The 20354-nt window shown below is 40.7% G+C and overlaps 1 protein-coding gene and 1 long non-coding RNA gene across 8 annotated transcripts; one reads left to right on the top strand and one right to left on the bottom strand.

The window, feature by feature from the left end:
- Window positions 1-3304: 3304 nt before the first annotated feature.
- On the bottom strand, window positions 3305-19145 carry tasorb (transcription activation suppressor b). Of its 7 annotated transcripts, none has more exons than XM_053240660.1 (23): window positions 18665-19145; window positions 17347-17492; window positions 16793-16885; window positions 16409-16481; window positions 15892-15983; window positions 15655-15789; window positions 15423-15538; window positions 15114-15190; window positions 14885-14990; window positions 14592-14695; window positions 14288-14391; window positions 13917-13989; window positions 13746-13820; window positions 12971-13651; window positions 11444-11775; window positions 10940-11075; window positions 9482-10338; window positions 9275-9394; window positions 8980-9139; window positions 8499-8598; window positions 8035-8213; window positions 7687-7836; window positions 3305-7263 (listed from the first exon to the last, which is right to left on the bottom strand). In XM_053240660.1, exons 1-23 carry the CDS (start codon window positions 18969-18971, stop codon window positions 5870-5872), a joined length of 5610 nt encoding a protein of 1869 aa, XP_053096635.1. In that variant the 5' UTR covers window positions 18972-19145; the 3' UTR covers window positions 3305-5869. The 7 variants fall into 7 exon arrangements, with proteins under 7 accessions (XP_053096635.1, XP_053096637.1, XP_053096638.1 ...); XM_053240662.1 differs by having other exon boundaries at window positions 3305-7266; window positions 7699-7836; XM_053240663.1 differs by having other exon boundaries at window positions 7699-7836.
- Window positions 17488-20275, top strand: LOC113530615 (uncharacterized). The gene is made up of 2 exons (XR_003403161.3): window positions 17488-18368; window positions 19819-20275. It is a non-coding gene; the product is annotated as an uncharacterized LOC113530615 (long non-coding RNA).
- The last annotated feature ends 79 nt before the right edge of the window (window positions 20276-20354 follow it).

The following is a 20354-nucleotide window of genomic DNA, read 5'->3' as shown; positions in this document are numbered from 1 at the left end:
CTCTGTTAGTGACTTCTCCCCTAAGGAGAGACAACTTAACCAGCTCTTCCCTAAATGTAAGTACTGTTTGGTTGATTCTTGGAAAGCCACATTTAACCAAGCTGAGTGTGGAAATTATGAGGCACACCATACCTGAGCCTAACCTACACTACTTCAAAGTCATGACTCTTATTTCTCATTCATTCTATCAGTAGTTTTAATTCTGAAAACTGTATTTCATTGGTTAAGGAATTTGTGATGGGAATTTTTGAGAATTGGGAATACTTCAAAAAGACACGAAAAAAGCTACTCACCTCCCTTAAATAATGCACCTGGAGGAAACAGATGAGCACCTCAACTTTATCACCTTAGGTAAGAAAGTTGTTAAACTGATTATTACTTCATTTAATCCAAATTTTCATTTGGGGGGAAAAAAAGTAATATTTAGCACCAACAGAAAGCATCATACAACAATACAGCTACTGATACATTTTTCATGTATATTCATTGCTGTAAATTACTGCTAATGCTGAGCTTGTTGAATTTCATATTGACTAAATTTCACGAAATTGTTATAGCTCGTTTGTAGTTTGTAGGCTTTACTTAATGGCAACTTCCTGACGGTGATACTGTATCTGTATGAATTGTAGAGTTATTGTGCAAAATCTGTCTGATAAATTATTGGTTCCGGAGGGACCTTGTTTTAATGAAATTGTTCAATTTGGGGTGGCTTAAAATGATTTAATAGGGGGTGATGACATTTACTTTTGCACAATATAATACATGCTGGCTTTTTCCTTTGCTAAATAACTCAACATCAGCATTAGGGAAACATAGGGGTTAGGGAAGCTAGTCTGGCCAAAATATAACTGCAACCATTCGGGAATAATTTGTCAGAAACTAAAGGATTTAGTGAGAATGCATAGGAATGCAAAACTGTGCAGTATTCTGTATGCTAAGAAAAATGCTTTACCCAGCCTGTCCTTCCAAAAAATAAAACCTGCTGATATTTGCAAGCCAATTTCACATACAGTCCCCTCTGACAGTGTTGGAACAGCAAGGCCAATTCTGTTGTTTTTGCTCTACATTGAAGTTATTTGGGTTTGAGATCAAAAGATGAATATGAGACAATAGATCAGAATCTCAGCTTTCATTTCCTTACTTCTAGATGTGTGTTAAACAACATAGAACAAGGCATCTTTTGTTTGAACCCACCCATATTTCAAGTGATCAAAAATATTGGAACATGTGAGTGACAGGTGTTTCTTCTTGCTCAGATGTGCCCTGTCAGATTGATTATTTAAACATTTAATAGCTCTGAATGTGAAAGTTAAAATTTTTTGTTAAAAGAAATAAACCAACATGTAAACCAGAGAGCTGTCTATGGGAGAAAAGCAAGTCATTTTGCAGCTGAGAAAAGAGGGAAAATCCATCAGAGTCATTGCACAAGCAGTGGGCATAGCCAATACAACAATTAGAATGTCCTGAAAAAGAAAGAAACCACTGGTGTACTAACAACCAGACATCAAACAGATCGGCTAAGGAAAACAACAGCAGCAACAGGGTGGATGGAGTGTCATGGCTTGGGCTTGCATGGCTGCTTCTGGAATGGGCTCACTAATCTTTGTTGATGATGTAACTCAGGATGGTAGCAACAGAATAAATTCAGAATTCTACAGAAACATTCCGTCTGCCAATTTAAAGAGAAATGCATCCACCTGGAAATGCATCTAACTGGAACTTCATAATGCAGCAAGACAATGACCCAAAACACACTGCCAAACAACAAAGGACTTCAACATCTCTGATCACTTGGTATCCTTCACCATCACTCTTCCTAGCCTGCCTAAAATCAGCTATCAATATTTCTCTCCCACTCACCAAACCTGCACTTTATCTCCCCTTCCTCCATAGCTTCTTGCACCCTATCATCCCTTCCAGACCCTGACTCCTTTTCCTCCCTACCATTGGAGTTAATCACAGACAATTTCCTCTCCTCACTTTCCTCATCCAAAGACTTTCTTTGCCCTTTCTTTTCTTCTAAACCCAGGAAGATTTCGTACCCTATTCTTTGGCTATCGGATGTGATGCACAGCAATTAGGAACAGCAGAGAGAAAGTGGAAAAAATCACAATTCAACACAGATCCTGTCTCTTACAGCATGCTCTTGAAGTGACTTCTGCTAAGATTGTCTTCTACAGGAAAAGCTGGAAACTTCTGCAAAAATCCTTCTAAGCTCCACATCTTTTCTTCAGTACTTAACGCGCCGGCTCTTCCTGCTCCATCCTCCCTAACTGCTGAAGACTTTGCCATCCTGAAGAAACCCACTCTGGAACTACCGACTGCTATCACTTCTCTCTTTTCTTTCTAAAATCCTTGAACACACAGTCTACAATCAACTGTCTTTCTATCTCGCATAGAACAACTTCCAACATCCTAACCAGTCCGGCTTCAAAGTGGCACATTCCAAAGAAACTGCCCTCGTGGCCGTCATTGAAGCTCCATGCTGCTAGATCAGCCAAACTGTCATCAGTCCTCATCCTCCTCGACCTTTCAGCAGCGTTTTACACAGTCAACCACAAGACTCTCATGAGTCTTGGGATTCATGGTACAGGGTATCCACATCTGCTCCACATAGATTCTCCACTGGTGTCCCACAAGGCTCAGTACTTGGTCCTCTTCTGTTCTTCCTCTATACTCGATCTCTTGGTGAGGTCATATCCTCAGATGGGTTTTCATACCACTGCTATGTGGCTGACACTCATCCTCTCCTACCCTCCCTCAGACCCTCAAGTTTCCACTCAGATTTCAGCATGTCTGGCAGACACATTGTGGATGGCAGCTCATCAGTTGAAACTTAAATCCCAGCAAAACCAAACTGCTGTTCATCCCAGGTGATTCATCCCCATGTCAGGATCTTGTGATCTCCCTGGACAACTCTCATATCTCACCTTCTGTCACAGCACGCAACCTTAGGGTAACCACAGACAATCAGCTGTCCTTTTCCTCTTACATTGCTAATCTGACATTGACTCATGCCTTTACAACATCAGAAGGATTTGTCCTTTTCTATCCACACAGGTCACTCAGGTGCTTCTTCAGTTCCTTGTCATTTCAAGACTGGACTACTGTAAGTCACTCCTGGCAGGTTTGACTCTGAGCACCATTCGACCTCTGCAGCTGATCCAGAATGCAGCTGCATGACTTGTTTTCAACCTTACTAAGTTCTCCCACACCACCCCATTGCTACATTCCCTCCACTGGCTTCCTGTTGCTGCCTGCATCAGATTTAAAACACTGATGCTTGCCTACAAAGCCAAAAATGGACCAGCACTCACCTACCCTAAAGCACTTATCACACCCCACACTGCACCACGCTCTCTCTGATCCTCTACCACTGCTCGTCTGGTCCCACCATCTCTGAGAGTACAAGGAAGGCATGCATCATGACTCTTCCTTGTTCTGACACCTTAGGTGGTAGAATGAATCTCCCCTAGATATCCAAACAGCTGAGTCACTGGCAGTCTTCAAATGACAACTAAGACTGAAAGACCTACCTTTTCCTGAGGTACTTAAATTAGCACTTTATTTGAAAAATAAAAAAAAATTGTGTTGTCTGTGTGCTTTTCTTACTATATTACCTCCCCAGCAGAGTTTAAACTGATAGTATTCTTAGTCCATGACCTAGTGAACCAGTATCAGGGTGTATTTATTGATAGAGACTTCAAAGTACTTCTGTAAGTCGCTTTGGATAAGGGCATTTGCCAAATGCCGAAAATGTAATGTAAATATAAGGACTTCCGTCAGGGGAAAAAAAATGGAAGGTTTTAGACTGGCCAAGTCAATCACCAGATCTTAACCCAATTGAGCATGCATTTCACCTCCGGAAGAGGAGACTGGTTTCCCCCAAAACAAACAACAACTGAAAGAAGCTGTGGTACAAGCCTTGAAGAGCATCACAAAATAAGAATGCAGCAGCTTGATGATGTCAGTAGGTCACCAGCTTGATGCAGTTATTGCAAGAGAGGGATATGCAACCAAATATTGTGTTGTTCAATTTAATTTAAGACTATCAGTGCCTATAATTGAGCGCACCTAAAAATGGGGTGGTCTGCCACCAAACGTAGCATGCTCCAAGTTGTTTAACACATCCAGATGAAAGTTGAAATTCTGAGCTATCGTCTCATATTCATCTTTTAATCTTAAACGCAAATGTCTTCAGCGTATAGCAAAAATAAAAGAATCGGCCTTGCTGGTCCGATACTTTCGGAGGGGACTCTATGGTTGGAGCAATAAAACAGAAACAGAAGCACAGATTTACACTATATGGGCAAAAGTTTGCGGACACCTGACCATCACACCCATATGTGGGCCTTCCCTAAACTTTTGCCACAAAGTTGGAAGCACACAATTGTCTAGAATGTCTTTGTATGCTATATTATTAAGAATTCCTTTCACTGGAACTAAGAGGCCAAAACACGTTCCAGTATGAAAATGCCCCTGCACAAAGCAAAATAAAAACACAGTTTCCCAAGGTTGGAGTGGGTGGCCTGCACAGAGCCCTGACCTCAACTCCACTAAACACCTCTGGGATGAATTGGAATGCCAACTGCACTCCAGGCCTCTTCGCCCAACATCAGTGCCTGACCTCACTAATGCTCTTGTGGTTGAATGGTTTTGGAATGGGCACATATGGGTGTGATAGGCAGGTGTCCACATACTTTTGGCCATATAGTCTAAGTGAATAGTGGGATTATAGTGGTGCCATCTTTATAGAAGCAAGACATCTACTGCTATGTTTTGACATTAGTTCAGGTTGTGCTTTGTGCCTTTAGTAGCCACATGCTACTTAGAAGACCCCGAAGACCTGAATGGCACAGCTATTGTAACTTTTTTCAAATGACGTCTCCAGTGCGTAGGTGTTTTTGAGTTTTCCAGATGAGATCTAAGGTACAACAATTAAAATGTGTAATGCTGCCCAGAATCACTCTCATGCAGTCACTCTCATCCAGACATAGCCACAAACATCTTTTTTTCAAGAAACTAGTGCTGATTACTCATTTTCGTAAATACGTAGATTTAGTTCAATGCATACAAAAGGCAATATATTGATAAAATTAAGACACAAACTCTCCCTGCTTAAGAGAAAATTACGAAACAGAGCTGTTATATTCCAAACCTGTAAAAGTGTAAGATTAAAAAAATACAACCAAAAAAAAAAACAAAAAAAAAAAAAAAAACAAACAAAAAAAAAAACAACCAATATCATCTCTGCAGGGTGAAACTTGATTCCAATGCTGCCACTGTCCCAACTGAGAGGAAAAGCTGCCCTCTGTTGGCCAGAAAGCAAAAGTGTTCGAGGTTCAACAGCCTTAAGAAGATGTCTGTAAATGAACAATTCTTTGAAATGCGCATTAAACATAAGTATCAATAAAACAATCTCAGGGTAATATACTCAACACGATATGTTTGATACAACCTTGTTTAATAGAACATTTGTACAACCAAGAATGTAAAAAAAAAAAAAAAAACAAAAAAAAAAAACAAAAAACAAAAGCAGCTAAAATGAAGAGTGATTCACTTTTTTCTTTTTAAAAAAATATTGTCTGCGTTTTGCCCCTTGTTCACAAACCATTTTGAAAATTAGAACACAAAAAAAACATTGAAAGGCAATTACATTTCTTGGCGATATAAATATAGTGGTCTGAACAAGGTTTCAAACAACTCATTAAAGAAGAGCATTTTTGAGTGACACGATCTTGGTCTGATTTGTTGATCTAATGGTACAAAACCAATTTTTTTCTTTTTTTTCCTTAAATTTAAATGTGCTCTTCATGTTGAATATTTACATTCTGTATGGCAGTAGTCTGTAAGTACTGCTCCCAACATTTTAGTAAGTGTAGTCCGAGTAGTAATCCTTTGGGGGACCATAGCCCCGGTTACAGTGCGTTCCTCCCCACATTGACCCTCTGCCCGGTCTGGATCTCATGGGCATGGGGGGCACTCCTCTCCCTCTGAAGCCTCCACGCCTCATGTCCATAAGCCCTGGCATGGGCCCTCGGGGGCCGAACATGCGGTTCCCGCTTTGAGAGATTGGGCCGTGTGGCCCTCCTCGGCACGCAGGACGCATCGTGGCTCCAGGTCGGGGTAGGAGCCCTCTGGGGTTGCTAGGCATTCCCCCTCCAGTCATGCCACGGGCATGTGTCATGCCACCTCTGTGGCTCTCTGTGCAAGAGTTTACTGATGTCCTACTGCCCTGATTGTTGGGCATTACACTGCCCGATGTGCTGCTCTTCTCAGTCCCTCCGTCCTGGAACTGCACAGAGGAAGGCGCTGTGCCAGACGTGCTTCCATCAACTTTATTATTAAGAGTCAATCCTTCGCCAGTCCCAATACATAATCCTTCAGCTGAAGCTGCACCTTCATTCTTCCCAAAAGGTGCCGTGCTCACCCCTGGTGTATAGCTATTCTGTGCCCCTGTTGGGGCTGCCCAGTTATACACTGGTGGTGCAGGGGGTGTGGGTATGGGACCAGGGAATACGGGAGTATCTGGGTAGCTGGGCAAAGTGCAAGGTACAGAGGAAGAGGAACAGAGAACAGGAGGTTCCATGGCTTTAGTCTGTTTATCTTGAGAGCCAGGCAAAAATGACTGACTGTCCTCAGCAAGAGACTGAGTCTGAGCCTGAGGCAAGGGTTGAGGGCAGGACAGGCCATCAGGATCTATGTCCCCTTTGCTGCAGGAGGTTTGGGACAGGCCCGGGGGAGCAGTGTTAGCAGATGGGTTCACACAAGAAGAGTTGGGGTTAGCCTGATTAGCAGGTTGGGACAGGGGGACAGTGTTGGCCAGGGTTACACTCATGCTGCTCACTTGGCTGTACTCCTGTCCTTGCGAAGTTGAGCATGCAGGTGAAGAATAGGCAGAGCTCACATGATAGCCAGGAGAACCGGAATAGGGGCTCCACTGTGCCGAGTTGGGGTACAAGTAGCTCTGGTGAGGGTTCACACCAAAACTAACCAAGTTGTCCTCCCCCTCAACCATGGATGTTCCAGCTTGCTTAGAAGCTTTATAGTGTGAGATGGCCGCCTTGAGAACGTTGTAATCCACAGGACAAGAGGACAGAAGGTCTGTTCTGTGTGGGTCAGAGAGAGGGGGCAGTGTGTCCTCACTCACGGGTTGAAGAGGTAGAGTGGTCTGCTTCTCCGCTGCCCTGTCTTCCGCTTGCACAGTTGCATCCTCATCCGAGTCTAGGGACATGTCCTCCTCGTCCATGCACGCATCCGGCTCTGCTGGAGATGAAAGGCAATGTTAGTTATATAGCAATTTAATTTGAACAAAAACAAAAAACACATATATACTGTCAGTTCTGGAGGATTATAAATTAGACCAGTTGTAGGCTTGATGAAAGATAAATGAAAATATGAAGTAGGGTTGTGTAATTAACTGGATTTTAACTTAATAACTGTGAATTCAATATGGAGCAAAATAGCTGTGATTTAGTCATTATCGTGCAAGCCTAATGTGAAGTGTGATTGACTGTTGGAGCGAGTTCCAGAGATAAGGTGATACTCTGGAGGTACAAAAGAAAAAATAAAGGAGAACAAGGAGATAAAGCAAAACAGCAAGTTAGATAGATCTGCTTTCAGGAAATAATAAACCCATTAAAACATTCATTGTGGAATTAAATGCATTAACCACAAACTACATACTGTGGCTGTCACCTGGACCCAGGACAATGGGCAGGGTGGAGTCTTCAGCTCGAGTCCTGCTTATCAGGCTCTCAAAGTCTGTCATGAGGTCATTCAAGCTAGCTATGATGATCCCATTACTAGAGAACTTGGGTGCGTCAAGGGACTTCTCTGTTAAAAAAAAATGGAATACTGTTAAAAATTGAAATTAATGAAAATTCCAAATGATATTGGTAATGAATCCAAGTTATTTCATGCTCTAATTCCTTTGATAGCATTAATAAAGTAAAACTAAATAGAGTAATAAACAGGCATAGGGTAATTAAATAGGATTAGAGTCTATTACTGTTTGAGTGTTTGTGCATGTACCTGTGAGGAAGATGATGTGTCGGAGCTGTGTGTGCTGAGCCTGTAACTTCACCAGACAGTCCAGATCTGGAGCTTGCCGTGACGGAGCATCACACTCGTGGTAAGGCAAGAATTCCACCAGGTGCTTCTTTTGATAAGCTGTCAGAAGATTTAGCAGATCCAGAGCTTCACTGTTTGACCTGTGAGAGCAGAGAAAGAGCATTAGTCTAAGTCAGACAGCATTGAGAAAGAGAACATGTCAGTTTCAAACAAGATTCGACATCTACAGAAATGAGAGGTTATTCTCTTAATGTTATTAGGTGTTATTTATTGAATGTCCCCTTTATAAGAAGCATAACAAAACAAGCATGCCACTCAAACCAAAATCAGCTCATTCATAGATAGATAATGATGATTAATAAACCACTTTCTAAAATAACGTTGGTGTAGTAATGGTCTGACTCTGCTGTGCTGAAGGCACTAACCTGCTGAGCTCTTTCAGCTTCTTCTGAGTCTTACAGTGAACCTTCCACTTCCATGGCATGCTCTGCTCCTCCAAGAACTGTAAGAATGCCTGAAGCCTCTCTGCAAAACCAACATACAGCATTACGCCACAGGCCAGAAACTGAAATTTGAAGGGTTAATGTAGATGTGTGACTACTGAATTAAAATTTTATCATGACGTACAATTCAGACAGAAGCACACTTTCTTTCTGAACAGGAACCAAAGAAGTAGAGCCGGTCACACAGGCATACATGCATTGGATAGTGGCAGAATTTTAACTAACCTCTATCAGTAATCATTTATTAGCCTTTATTTAGATTACATTTGAACATAGGAGGCAGAAACCTTCGATTCAAACTCATAAATAAAGACAAAGATTAGTTTAAGTGTACTCAGGCTTTGACCCTTTCCAACCCAATGAATGTCTTGATAGCTCTCTTTATCCAGTGTCAAGGACTTACCTAAGGTGATGAAGTCTGGGTTCAGGATGAGCTCGTCTGATACGATTAAGCCTCCAGACATAAAAAGCTCATTGTAAGTGCGATTTTTCACATCATCTAGATTGTCCACGCCAGCAAAATACACTGTCGTCAACTTCTTTAATGACACCAACGCTGGAATCTAAAAGAACATTTAGAAAGATTTAGAAACACATGCTTCCTGAATTTCCTGAATATTCAATGGACTTAATGGATGTTCATTGAGTTTGTAAATGCAGAATAAAAAAAATCTATCTATATATAAAATAAAATGAACCTTGTGAACATGAGAAGCTATGTCTTCATTCTGAATGATGACCATAAACTTCTGCTGACAGTTGTTTTCCAGATATGTCAGAGGATCGCACTCAATGTTGCCAAGGTTTTCTAAGTAACCCTGTGACGAATTGAAACAGTCACATAGAGAACATATAGTTGAGACAACAGCAAACTACGTATAAGCAGACAGAGATAAGACTCCTACCTTAATCTCAGTGCAGAGTTCATTTTCCTCTTCATCTCCTCGCTGAATGTAAAACCTAACTGCATTCATTTGCATGATCTCCATCAGTGTGCACAGCACATCTGGCTTGATCTGGCCGATCATGTCATTTCCTGGTGCACCCATCTGGGCTGGTTCAGGGGGCACCTCAGGTATCAGTGGGAGAGCAGTGCTTACTATAGGCATGCATTTGGGACTGTCTGAAACATCTGGAAGCTTTGCATCTGTCTTTTTCCCTGGGTGAGATTTTCTGGCAGGGGAGGGCTGTTTCTTGGGGGCAGGAGGAGGTGCAGTAGGGGTAGCAGTCGGTGTCGGGGTTGACACAGGTGTTTGTGGCTTGCTGGCTGCCTTGTGTAAGGACTCCTGTGATTTAGCCTTCGAAGCTGACTGTTTGGCAGGGAGGACAGCAGCAGGAGTAACAGTAGGAGATGCAGTAAGTGCAGCAGAAAGAGGAGCAACAGGTGGAGGAGGAGGAGCAAGAGCAGGTTGAACCGCATCATTGGGAGCAACAGGGTACAGAGGAGCAGCAGGTGAGCTAATCATGTGGTTCATCTTTTCGCACAGCGTGCTGATGTAACCCTGTACCGGCAGAGGTGAGATGTATTTCGAGACATACGGAGAGAAGGTGGATTCCAGTCTGCTGGGTGTAGCCTCATGTCGAGGAAGTGTAGGCTGGGAAACGTAAAATATCTGCTGCCTTTCCATCAGCTCCTGGATGCCCGTGCAGAGAGACTGAAACTCCTGGTCCAGGATGGAGTCTAATGTTTGCGCCGCTGACGGTACTGATCTGTCCTTCACTGATGTACCCGATGTCCCTGCCTCATCCGCAGTAACCGGGACTGTGGCCAGAAAGGGGGAAAAAAAATGTATTAATTAAAGCATTTACAAAAAGAGATCCTACAAGTCAGCACAAATAAATACAAATACAAGTAAATTAATTAATTAATTATTTTTTAAAAATCACACGAAACCTTTAATATGTTGTGGCAGGAGTGAGAAATTACTAATATTAGTTATGAAGGTAAAACTTTCACTATCACAAACACAACTCAAGAAAAATCAAGATGAGCAAATCACCAGTCTAATTAATCACAAGATGCACAAATACAAGAAAAGTAATTTCTATCTGTAGCATAAAATTGGAAAATATCTAGAATAAAACAATAAGATAAGTTAAGACTTCCAGGATAATGGCTATTCATTTTACAAACATAATTTAATGCACAAATATATGGTCATACTTTTGTATTCATACTTTCCAAACAGAATATATATGCAGCAAATTTGGACTACAAAATAAATTTGCATTGCCATATTTGTGTCTGTCAACATATTTGTCAATTCCAAAACAGATACATTATAATGACTAGCCTAAACATTTGGGATCATTGGAGACCGTAAATATGTTTGTGAAAGTCTTACAGTACTTCACCTTCATACCTGTAGACATACCTGTAGAGGTTGTTCTCCACTGTAATCGATTATGACTAGCTTCAGCAGGGAGCTGCACCTGTTGCTCGAAGCCGGAGGACGGACTGCACAAGTCCATACTGCCAATACTGCATGCCATCTGATCCTACACAACACAAACCCAACGCAAATACAGTCAACAGGTTTATCTATTTCAATGCTTGCTCACTAAGAAAAAAATCTCCACACACAGTCATTACGTATACATAATTAAGCAACATAAGCAGCTCACTGATTTATAAGACATCTATTTAAAAATCCTAATAGTTTCTTTATAATGAAATGCTAAAGAGAGAGACTGTGACTAAACAAATGTGACATCTACAACTGAGGTGTACTGAATACAAGGTACCTAATGCAAGGTAGGTACGAGTGAACATATTTTTTAAATTATTGTAAACTGTGATAAAAATCCCCCCCCCCAAAATAAAAATACTATAAAGATATGACTGGTATGCAGAGTAAATCCCAAACCTCCAGATAATCCACTGAGACCTGCTCATCCTCTGTGTGTCTGGCTCGCAGGTTGCGATCATAGTGGGCGGTGGGTTCAGCTGGCTCGCATGTCCGCTCAGGTACCAGGCTCTCCTGGAGTTGTGTAGGCAGCATAAGATGTGTAGTGGTGGCAGAAGCAGCAGTAGCAGAGCTTTGAGACACCTTCTTCAGAGCAGTGATGAAGAACTTAAGCAGCGTCTGCGTGTCCTGGATGGGTGTGGTATGGCTAACGTGCTCACGCAAGTCCGTGTCACACATACCCATGCTGTCCATCACCGCCGACAGAGACATAGACGTTTCGCCCTGAGGAACTGCAAGATGCAGGAGAATGAAAGAACACACTTAAATTCACAGTGTACCTGGGACAAGCAGGCGCTCCACAAGTGTGCATCTTGCAATTTTGTAGCTCCAGGCCTTCCTGCACCACAGGGGCTAACAAAGGCGTATGCATTAAAAACAGTTCTTTTAACTCTGAGCCTGAAAATTAAAATGGTTGTGTGATTACATTCTAAAATCCAGCTTTAGGGTACACTCTGTGTAGTTAGAATATTTAGATTTGGCCAACTGCATGTTGAAGGAGGCTTAAATTAAGAATAAAACTTTTTCTCGTACAAAAAGGAGTTTAAAAAAAAGCTACATGGCCTTACAAATGGCAAATCTAGCTCAATATTGTGACAAGAAAAACAAAACTGAGAGTTTAGGATAGAATTATGGATGGTTCTATGTGATTTTTCTTTTCTTTTACATACATTATATATATATATATATATATATATATATATATATATATACACACATTTTATATACACACATTTTACATATATATATATATATATATATATATACATATATATATATATATATATATATATATATATATATATATATATATACATATATATATATATATATATACATATATATATATATATATATATATATATATATATATACATATACATATATATATATATATATATATATATATATATATATATATATATATATAAATATATATATGTATATATATAAAAACAAACACACACACACACAAAATGTCAATTAGATTATAAAAAGTAGTATTAGATGACAATTAGATTACAAAAGGTGTGTGTGTGTGTATATATATACATACACACACACACACACACATATATATATATATATATATATATATATATATATATATATATATATATATATATATATATATATATATATACACAGTATATTTATGTAGTTTTATTTCATTCCTTTAAGGCTTCTGCAGTTTTCTGCAGTTTGCCCATCTGGGGAACCTTAAGATTCTATGTAGAACCCTATGTAGAACAACAGAGAGTTTCCCCATCAAGGGGGGTTCCATATAGAACCCATTTAGAAAGCTGAGAACTCTTAACTATCCAAAGATCCAAAGACACTTTGAAGAATACTGTTTTTCTAAGAGTTTGAAGATCTGTGTCTCAAAGCACAGACAGCCACTCACTTGGTCAAGCTATGAAATCTCACCTCTCCCTAGCTCTCCATTGCTCAAGACATCTGTCTTCAGGTACTTGCTGACTCCGGTTGAGATGTCACCCTCAGGTCTCCGCTTGTGCCCGGCAGGCTCCCAGTCCTCGCTGCGCTCCTGCATGCCTCCATCCTCCTTGCCCAGTGCCCGTTTGTGCAGTTGGATCAGTTTCAGCAGCTTCTCCATCTTGTCTTTGTCATACTCGCCCTGGGGCTTCTGAGCACCACCACCATTAGATTGCGCCAGTCCGGTCCTGGTGCTGCCCGAGCCACTCCAGTCAGACACAGGACTATATTCGTCAACCATGGCAGGACCACTGTCCTCCATGTCCTGCTGTAGGCATGCTATGGCCAGTTGGAAGTTCGCAGGTGCGTGGACATATGTATTCAGCACTGAGTCCAAGCTCTTGGGCCGCTGTGGTGGGTATGGCCCAGGTCGCTCATCCAAGCTTGACCTGTACTCAGGCACAGAGAAGGGCCGTCCTGAGCCATGTTCCCTTAAACTCAGATAGTCCAGAGCCTGGTTTTTCACTGCGCTTGCCAGATCTTTGGGTGGATTGGAGCGCAGTTTATAGAAAGCATGGTGCAGGGCAGGAGCAAAGGTCTCTAGGTGCTCAGTGATTGGGTCTTTGGGCTCTAATGAAACCAGAGAGTCCACGTGTAGGCCAGCATGCTTGGACACTTTGGAAGGGATGCAAGAGAACATAAAAGTAGTTAATAGCAATCAGTCAACAATATGCAAAAACATCTCTAAATTATATCTATACATACTTACTTAACCTGCCTGTGATTCTTGATTCTTGAAAAACAAAAAGTGCTTGTAATCCTCTGTCGCTTCTCCCTCGCTTCTCTACATTTCAGAAAAGGAAAAGGAGAACGCCATTGTATGGTGTAATAATCAACAAAAAAGCAGGTTTATAGATAGAAATATGCACCATGAGTGTACCATTAGAACTGTGCAGGTGAGATGATGATAGAAGGAGAAGAAAGCCTCTTTCTGCCAGTGGCTTCACAAGAACCTGGACGAAAACATAGAATAAGAAACTCATCCAAGAAACTTGAGGTTTTATTTTTCATCAGTAGAGACAATCTACAATGAAGGAAAATGTGGAAGGAAGAAAAGATAAGAGAGCAAGGAAGCTCCTCTGTCTATTTGCATCCAGCTACAAAATTCAGGAATGATATAAAAGCATGAGCACTTGTTAGAAGTTTTACAAGCACTAGAAAAAGCTTAACACCTAATCACCTATTGTAACTATGTGTTACATTGGCACATTCTCTGTAATAACCATTTACAAAAGAAAGTTTGGGGCTCACCATTTTTTCCTTCTCCATTTTGTGTAGCAGGCCAGACAGGCAGTTTCCCTGCTTGGTCTTAGCCATGACATCAAACAGGCTGCAGTACAGCCCACATTTCATTGCTTCCATTGAAAACAACAATAAATAATAAAAATCATTACATAACAATAAAAAAAAAAAGTACAAAAAAGTACATATTGCATCAGAACAGTAACAGCTTGAAATGCTGTTCTTCAAAATATATTATTAAGATGGTAGAAATTACAGCTATCAGCATTTATTGGGTTTTTTTTTTATCATAATGGTTATATAATTATTTTACCCTCTTGTGTTCCATTATATGCATCCCATGAAAGCAGTGTAGAGGGAATTTTCCTCTTCACTTGATCAAGGTGCATTGCCATACTTATGTCAATTTTGTCAGGACTGAAAAGCAAGCAAAAACACAATTCAGTAAAATGCCACTTAAGAATACACAATGTGTATTTAAGTATCTCAGAAATTTATGACAGAGAAATCAGCATCATCTAACTGAATTGTATTACATGATGTCATTCATTGCATTTAAGTATCTCCAATTACAAAAAATAAAGAATCACCATAAAGGCCACTTACAGTTTGAAGGGCAGAAAGGGGAGATTGGGTGACCGGATGCACACGTGATACAGCTCTTCTCCCCTATTCACTAATGTGCCACTCCACACTGTATACCTTCGCCATCCTGCAAAACACAACATACCAGTCAGCACGTCTAACACACCTAATATACAGAATAAGGAAGTTTAACGCCGTCATAAACAAGAATTGGAATAAATAACTTTTCTTGAATGTAAGAAAAATTTACTATTAATACAGCAAATCACAGACAGTCCAGATGGAGGCAGCCTACCTCTATGTCCTTCATACACACCACTGCTTAATCTACAAAAGATGAGAAGAAAAACAGTTTAAATTGTATACAACATCCTTGCAGCTGGTGAATCCAGCCTTAATTAACAATGCTAGAGCTGCAACTATCATTTTATAATCAACTGAGTAACAATTTTAACATGGAATAATATGGAATAACTAATCCCAGCAAAGGGGAAATGTCCTGGAAATCGCCATCACACTGATTCTTAGGTAATAGTACAACACAGAAGAGATCCTGTACCTGTGAGCAGCTGTGGCCGACTCCTTGCCTTTGTACTGAAAGGACACCACAGCATAGGGACACACGTGTCTGGGCCGTGACCTTAGCTCCTCAAACGCAAACTCATAAAAGTATTGCTGCAGACGATATGGAAAAAAAAAACAACAACATTAAGCTCAGCTATAACATGTAACAATAATTCACACAAATGCTGAGTTATGATATAGTAATAGAAATAACCAATGCATAATACCTGAGTGAGCTCAAAGGCCCTATACGACAATAATGAGGTGACTTTGCTGGCATTTTTGTGCATGTGGCAATCAAACTTAGGCGCAGGTTCCAGATTATTCTTGGGCGTATTTTCAAATATGCTCTTTAATCTACCCTGCAGAACAAAAAAAAAAAAAAAAAGGCCACAGACCATTTGAAAACAAAAAAATATATACATTACATTTTATGTTTGTAATATAAATCAAGAAAATATTACCTTCATGACTTTAAATATGATTATGTCCCCAGAAGCACCTGCTTCAAACGGATTTATTTGCAATAAATCTGAATATTTTGAAAGGTAAACACCTAAAAGAAAAAGGAAAAGAGAAAACAATCCTGCTAGTCGTAAAACTATAGACAAATACCAAATATTTATAGTATATTTTCCATTCCACCTCAGACAGAATATCCACAGCAGAAAGGAAAAGAAAAAACAAAACAGCAAAAACAAACATCCACAGATTTAGTTAATCTTCTGCTTTTCTTCATGCTACAATACTTTGGTGAGGCCAGGCCACGGGATAACAGACAGAAGCACCCACTTACAATTTGTTTACTTGTGTGTAGTTTGCCAGCAAACTAAAGACATAATGCTCCTGACCAGCAAGTACAAATATGAGAAAATTTGTCCTAAGTGGTGGGAAAGCCTTCTATATATTATTGACATATTATTTGCAAACAGGTGTAGCATGGAGCAGATAAACACAACTCTGTGTAAGGCCTAACGTTACCTTTAACGGGATTTCCCAAATTGTTAATACGTGCATGTCCCACTGAAAGGCCCTTTTCACAGATCCAGCGAGTCTGCAACAAGAAGCACAACTGTTATACATCTTTTTACACTCTTGAATACAGGCTCAAAATCCTACAATTCTTTACCAGTTCAATCACACCTGATTCTGCTCTATAATGAATTAACAGATCGTTCATGAGCTCATTCAGATGTATTAAATGCAGGTGCTGGACACACATTTAAAAATGTTTCTCTTAAAGACTCAAAAGAAATGTAAAAAGTAATGACAGCTTGATTGAAATATAGTTACTTCAGTTTAAATAGAAAAGGATAAACAAATAGACATGCTTTATGGAGAGACACATTCAGCTGCTAGCCTCACCTTTTTTGCATCAGGCAGCAGAAAAGCGTAGGAGTCAGTAAGCTCAGCGTCTGTCCGCCCAGCTTGCTTGAGTTCCCTTTTCTTCTCAATGTACTAGACATATTACAAATGCACATTAGAAACACGTTCAGCTAAAAGATAATAGTCAGTAATGTAGACCCTAGCAAGAATAGTAGTCACAACTTGGCCTCTCTCAAACTATACTTAATTTAGCCTGTGACATCATGAACTCAAACTGGCATTTGTATGTGCGGGCTGGTCATAAACATATTACCTTACAAAATGCCCCAATCAGAAATCAAGCAAATATCAAGCTGGTTTTTATCACTATAACAACACAGACCTTTAAATAACTTCCTAACGAAAACACATATCTGATACCTCTACCACCTTCAACTAATAAAAAACAAGAATATACTTGATATGCCAGGGTCACTGGAAGTGAAAAAGCTATGTTTTTTTTTTATCCCAAAGCAAAAAGTATTTTTCACTCGCACTGCAAATTAGTCCTTTATGTTTCGCAAGATCACTAAGGCAATACTTAACATGCTTACCTCTTTCTCCAGGAGCTCATTGTGAATGAGACAAGCTTTAGTGTAGGTGAAAGCTCCTCGAGATGAAGCATCCAGGTATGAGGAAGACAGGAGCTTGAGAAGCTCCTCAAACTCCCACGATTCTGGCACTAACTGCTGGAGAAGACCTGGAGAATTAGGAAATAGAAAAACAGCATAAGAGGATGTCATATCAGAATGTAATATACTGACAGGCTTTCAGGAGAGTCAGTACAAGAATACCAGCTACAATAAGATGAAAAAGTTGACAACATGAAACGTATCAACCCGTACATTTAGAGGAGTCTTTTCAATTCGTGAATTAAGTGGATGTAAGTAATCAGTCCAGAGGAAATACAGAGACACAGCTTGTGAAACACCCACAGGTATTTATACAGATATTTTTTAGACTTCTAAGACACAGAATTGATTCGTATGTAGAAATCCGCTGAGCGTTGTTAGTAAATAAGTAGAAAATGCTGCTGTGTGTATTATGAAACTAGAAACCACTAGTGTAAAACCAATGACGGCATCTCAGACATGCCAGCTAACATCAACAGTAACAACACAAAAAGTGCTTTTAATAACATGACATTTACAGTGCCTGTCTGAAAACTGACTGCCGTTTAGTTTTGATTCAGAGGAACTGGAAGTGCTTCTGTGCTGGGAATCAGACCTAGCCATCTTGCACTCATTGTTAAAGGGTCAAATGTGAGCTGCATGGTCACATGACTTAAAGTTGCGTTTTCTCTGTACTGAGGCCTCTTAACTTGCCCATGGTTGTCTGATTTGCTCTTTAAAAACGTTTTGGTGTGTTACATTAACGCTACGTGAGCAGAGCCAGTGCTGAATGAGGAGTGGCAGAAGTGAGCTCTGTGGTGGCACCAATGTTGTCTTAACTACCGATGGAGCTATTTGGCTAGCACCCACTTAGCAACTTAGCACGACCAGGCTCAAATTACGAGACAGAAGTAACACATAATGTAGGACAGCCAGAAACTACTGCATATAAGCAAAGACATGGGGTGAGAAGCAGTTTCTCTGGTGCTACCCTTCTTGTATTGGAGCGTTTGCTAGTTAGCTAGCTAACGTCTGCTAACTGCTTACATTTGCATGTGGTGGCTAAATAGCTAAAATTATCGGCTAGTTACACAGGTGCAAAACAAAGCAGCACTTGTGCACGTGCAGTAAAACACAGTGACACTAACTAGGCCAGCTGAACAAAGCCGGTAGCGGTTACTAGGGTTAGCAGGCATGCAGAACAGACTGAAGCACAAGAAGCCCAGTGCGCTTTCAGGAATGCCAGTGAAGGGGACACAACCTTTGCGCTCCTTAATCTTCCGCGGGATTTGGAAAGTCTTCCGCGACCACTCCTCGGCTGATCTGTGCAGCCCCGACGGTGAAGTGCTGCAGTGCTTCAGATCTGACAGCCCGCTCTTCCGCCGCTCACAAGCATCTTGTTCAGACATTTGCTCGTCTTCGCATCCAGCTTGATCGCCATTTTGCTTGGATGTAGTCGTGGTAGAGGCTGACAATTGTTCCTGGCTCTCGCTGCCGTCCAGACATAAGCCGCTGGTCTTGATGCCGTCCCGGTCGTATTTTCTGTCTTCGTTCAGATTGCAGGCCATTTTGGCCACCGATCACTTCGTCGACTGGCGATGAAGTTGGTTTCAGCGCCGCTTCACGGAGTAATTCTCCTTCTCAACCAGCCTCCGCCATTATGCCTCTGACGTGCGGCTTCCCTGCGCTGCGAAAACTCTGGCGTCACTCTGTTTACAAGTAGCCGAGCGCCACCCAAAGGCCAAACCCGAGGCCTCAGTCTGAACCGGTGGGGTCCGGGGACCTCCACATGGAGGGATCTGGAAAGCAAAGCCAAGAGGTCCACAGCTTAAAAAAAAGAGAAATTGTTACAGTGTCCGGAAAACCCAGTGCGCCAATATCAAATATAATTATTTATTCATTATTGAGTTATAAAGCCCACATGTCACTTCAATTAGATGGGTTTAATCCAAATTTCAATATCTCAAAAACAAATAGGCCTAAAATTCTATAATAAATATGTTTTATGTAAGCAAAAAGTTCACAAATTAAAAAAGCTCTATTTATCTAATAGATAGCCAAAATAAATCTGTACGTTTACCGTTAAAGGGATCCCCGGATGCGAAAGGTTTGAGAACCCCTCTATACATCACCACGATACATTTTCATCAGTTTTTTTTTTTTTTTTTTTTTTTTTTAAACACTGAAATGTCATTATATTTACACCTACCTTATACCAGCACTCACTGGGTGTTTTATCAGCAACTTTATCCTGTCATGATATATCCAGAGCCTTTCCCAGGAACACTGGGAGATGACTCCAGAGTGGTTAAACCTGGGATTTCTCCAAAAAAGGACATATTACTCAATTTTGTAAACTGATTGATTGACCTAGCAGCATTCCATGAACCTGCAGTGTTCTTTTTTTGTTCCCAGTGCAGGTCCTACAGTACTACTCAGATTGAATGGCAGCCATCGGACCCCAGGATCAAACCAGCTGTTTATCTGTCATGTAAACTGGCCGACTGGGTGGTGGGCATCATCACCATGGCCTATTGGCAGGCTGGATGCCATGCGCCTACTGTGACATCCCACTCTATGCGGAATGTGTCCCCATCTTCACCCCTCCCAGTGTTATGAGTGTGGCGGTCATCTCCGAACAATTTCCAGTGAGTCCTGAGGATGATCTGTTCCTCAGCACATCATGGCATATGTTATCCAGGTGATTCTGGTGTAGATATAACTGTGGTCCCGGATAACTCCCAGGATTCCTTGTCATTCAGAACCGACATTGACCCCACATGAACTCATAGTACCAAGGAAAGATGGCTGTATGACAGTGATATTTACATTTGTGTGATTTATGAACAATAAAACTACTGAACATTAATAATGGGAAAATGTGTTTAACACCTTATGTGTTTTTAAATGGGTTTCTCAAACTTTCAAATGGCCATTATGAATTTTCTACA

Source organism: Pangasianodon hypophthalmus, chromosome 16 (assembly GCF_027358585.1).
Source record: "Pangasianodon hypophthalmus isolate fPanHyp1 chromosome 16, fPanHyp1.pri, whole genome shotgun sequence".
In the NCBI taxonomy this organism is placed as follows: domain Eukaryota; kingdom Metazoa; phylum Chordata; class Actinopteri; order Siluriformes; family Pangasiidae; genus Pangasianodon; species Pangasianodon hypophthalmus.
The sequence above is the reverse complement of the archived record's forward strand: the minus strand, read 5'-3'. Positions and strand labels throughout refer to the sequence as shown.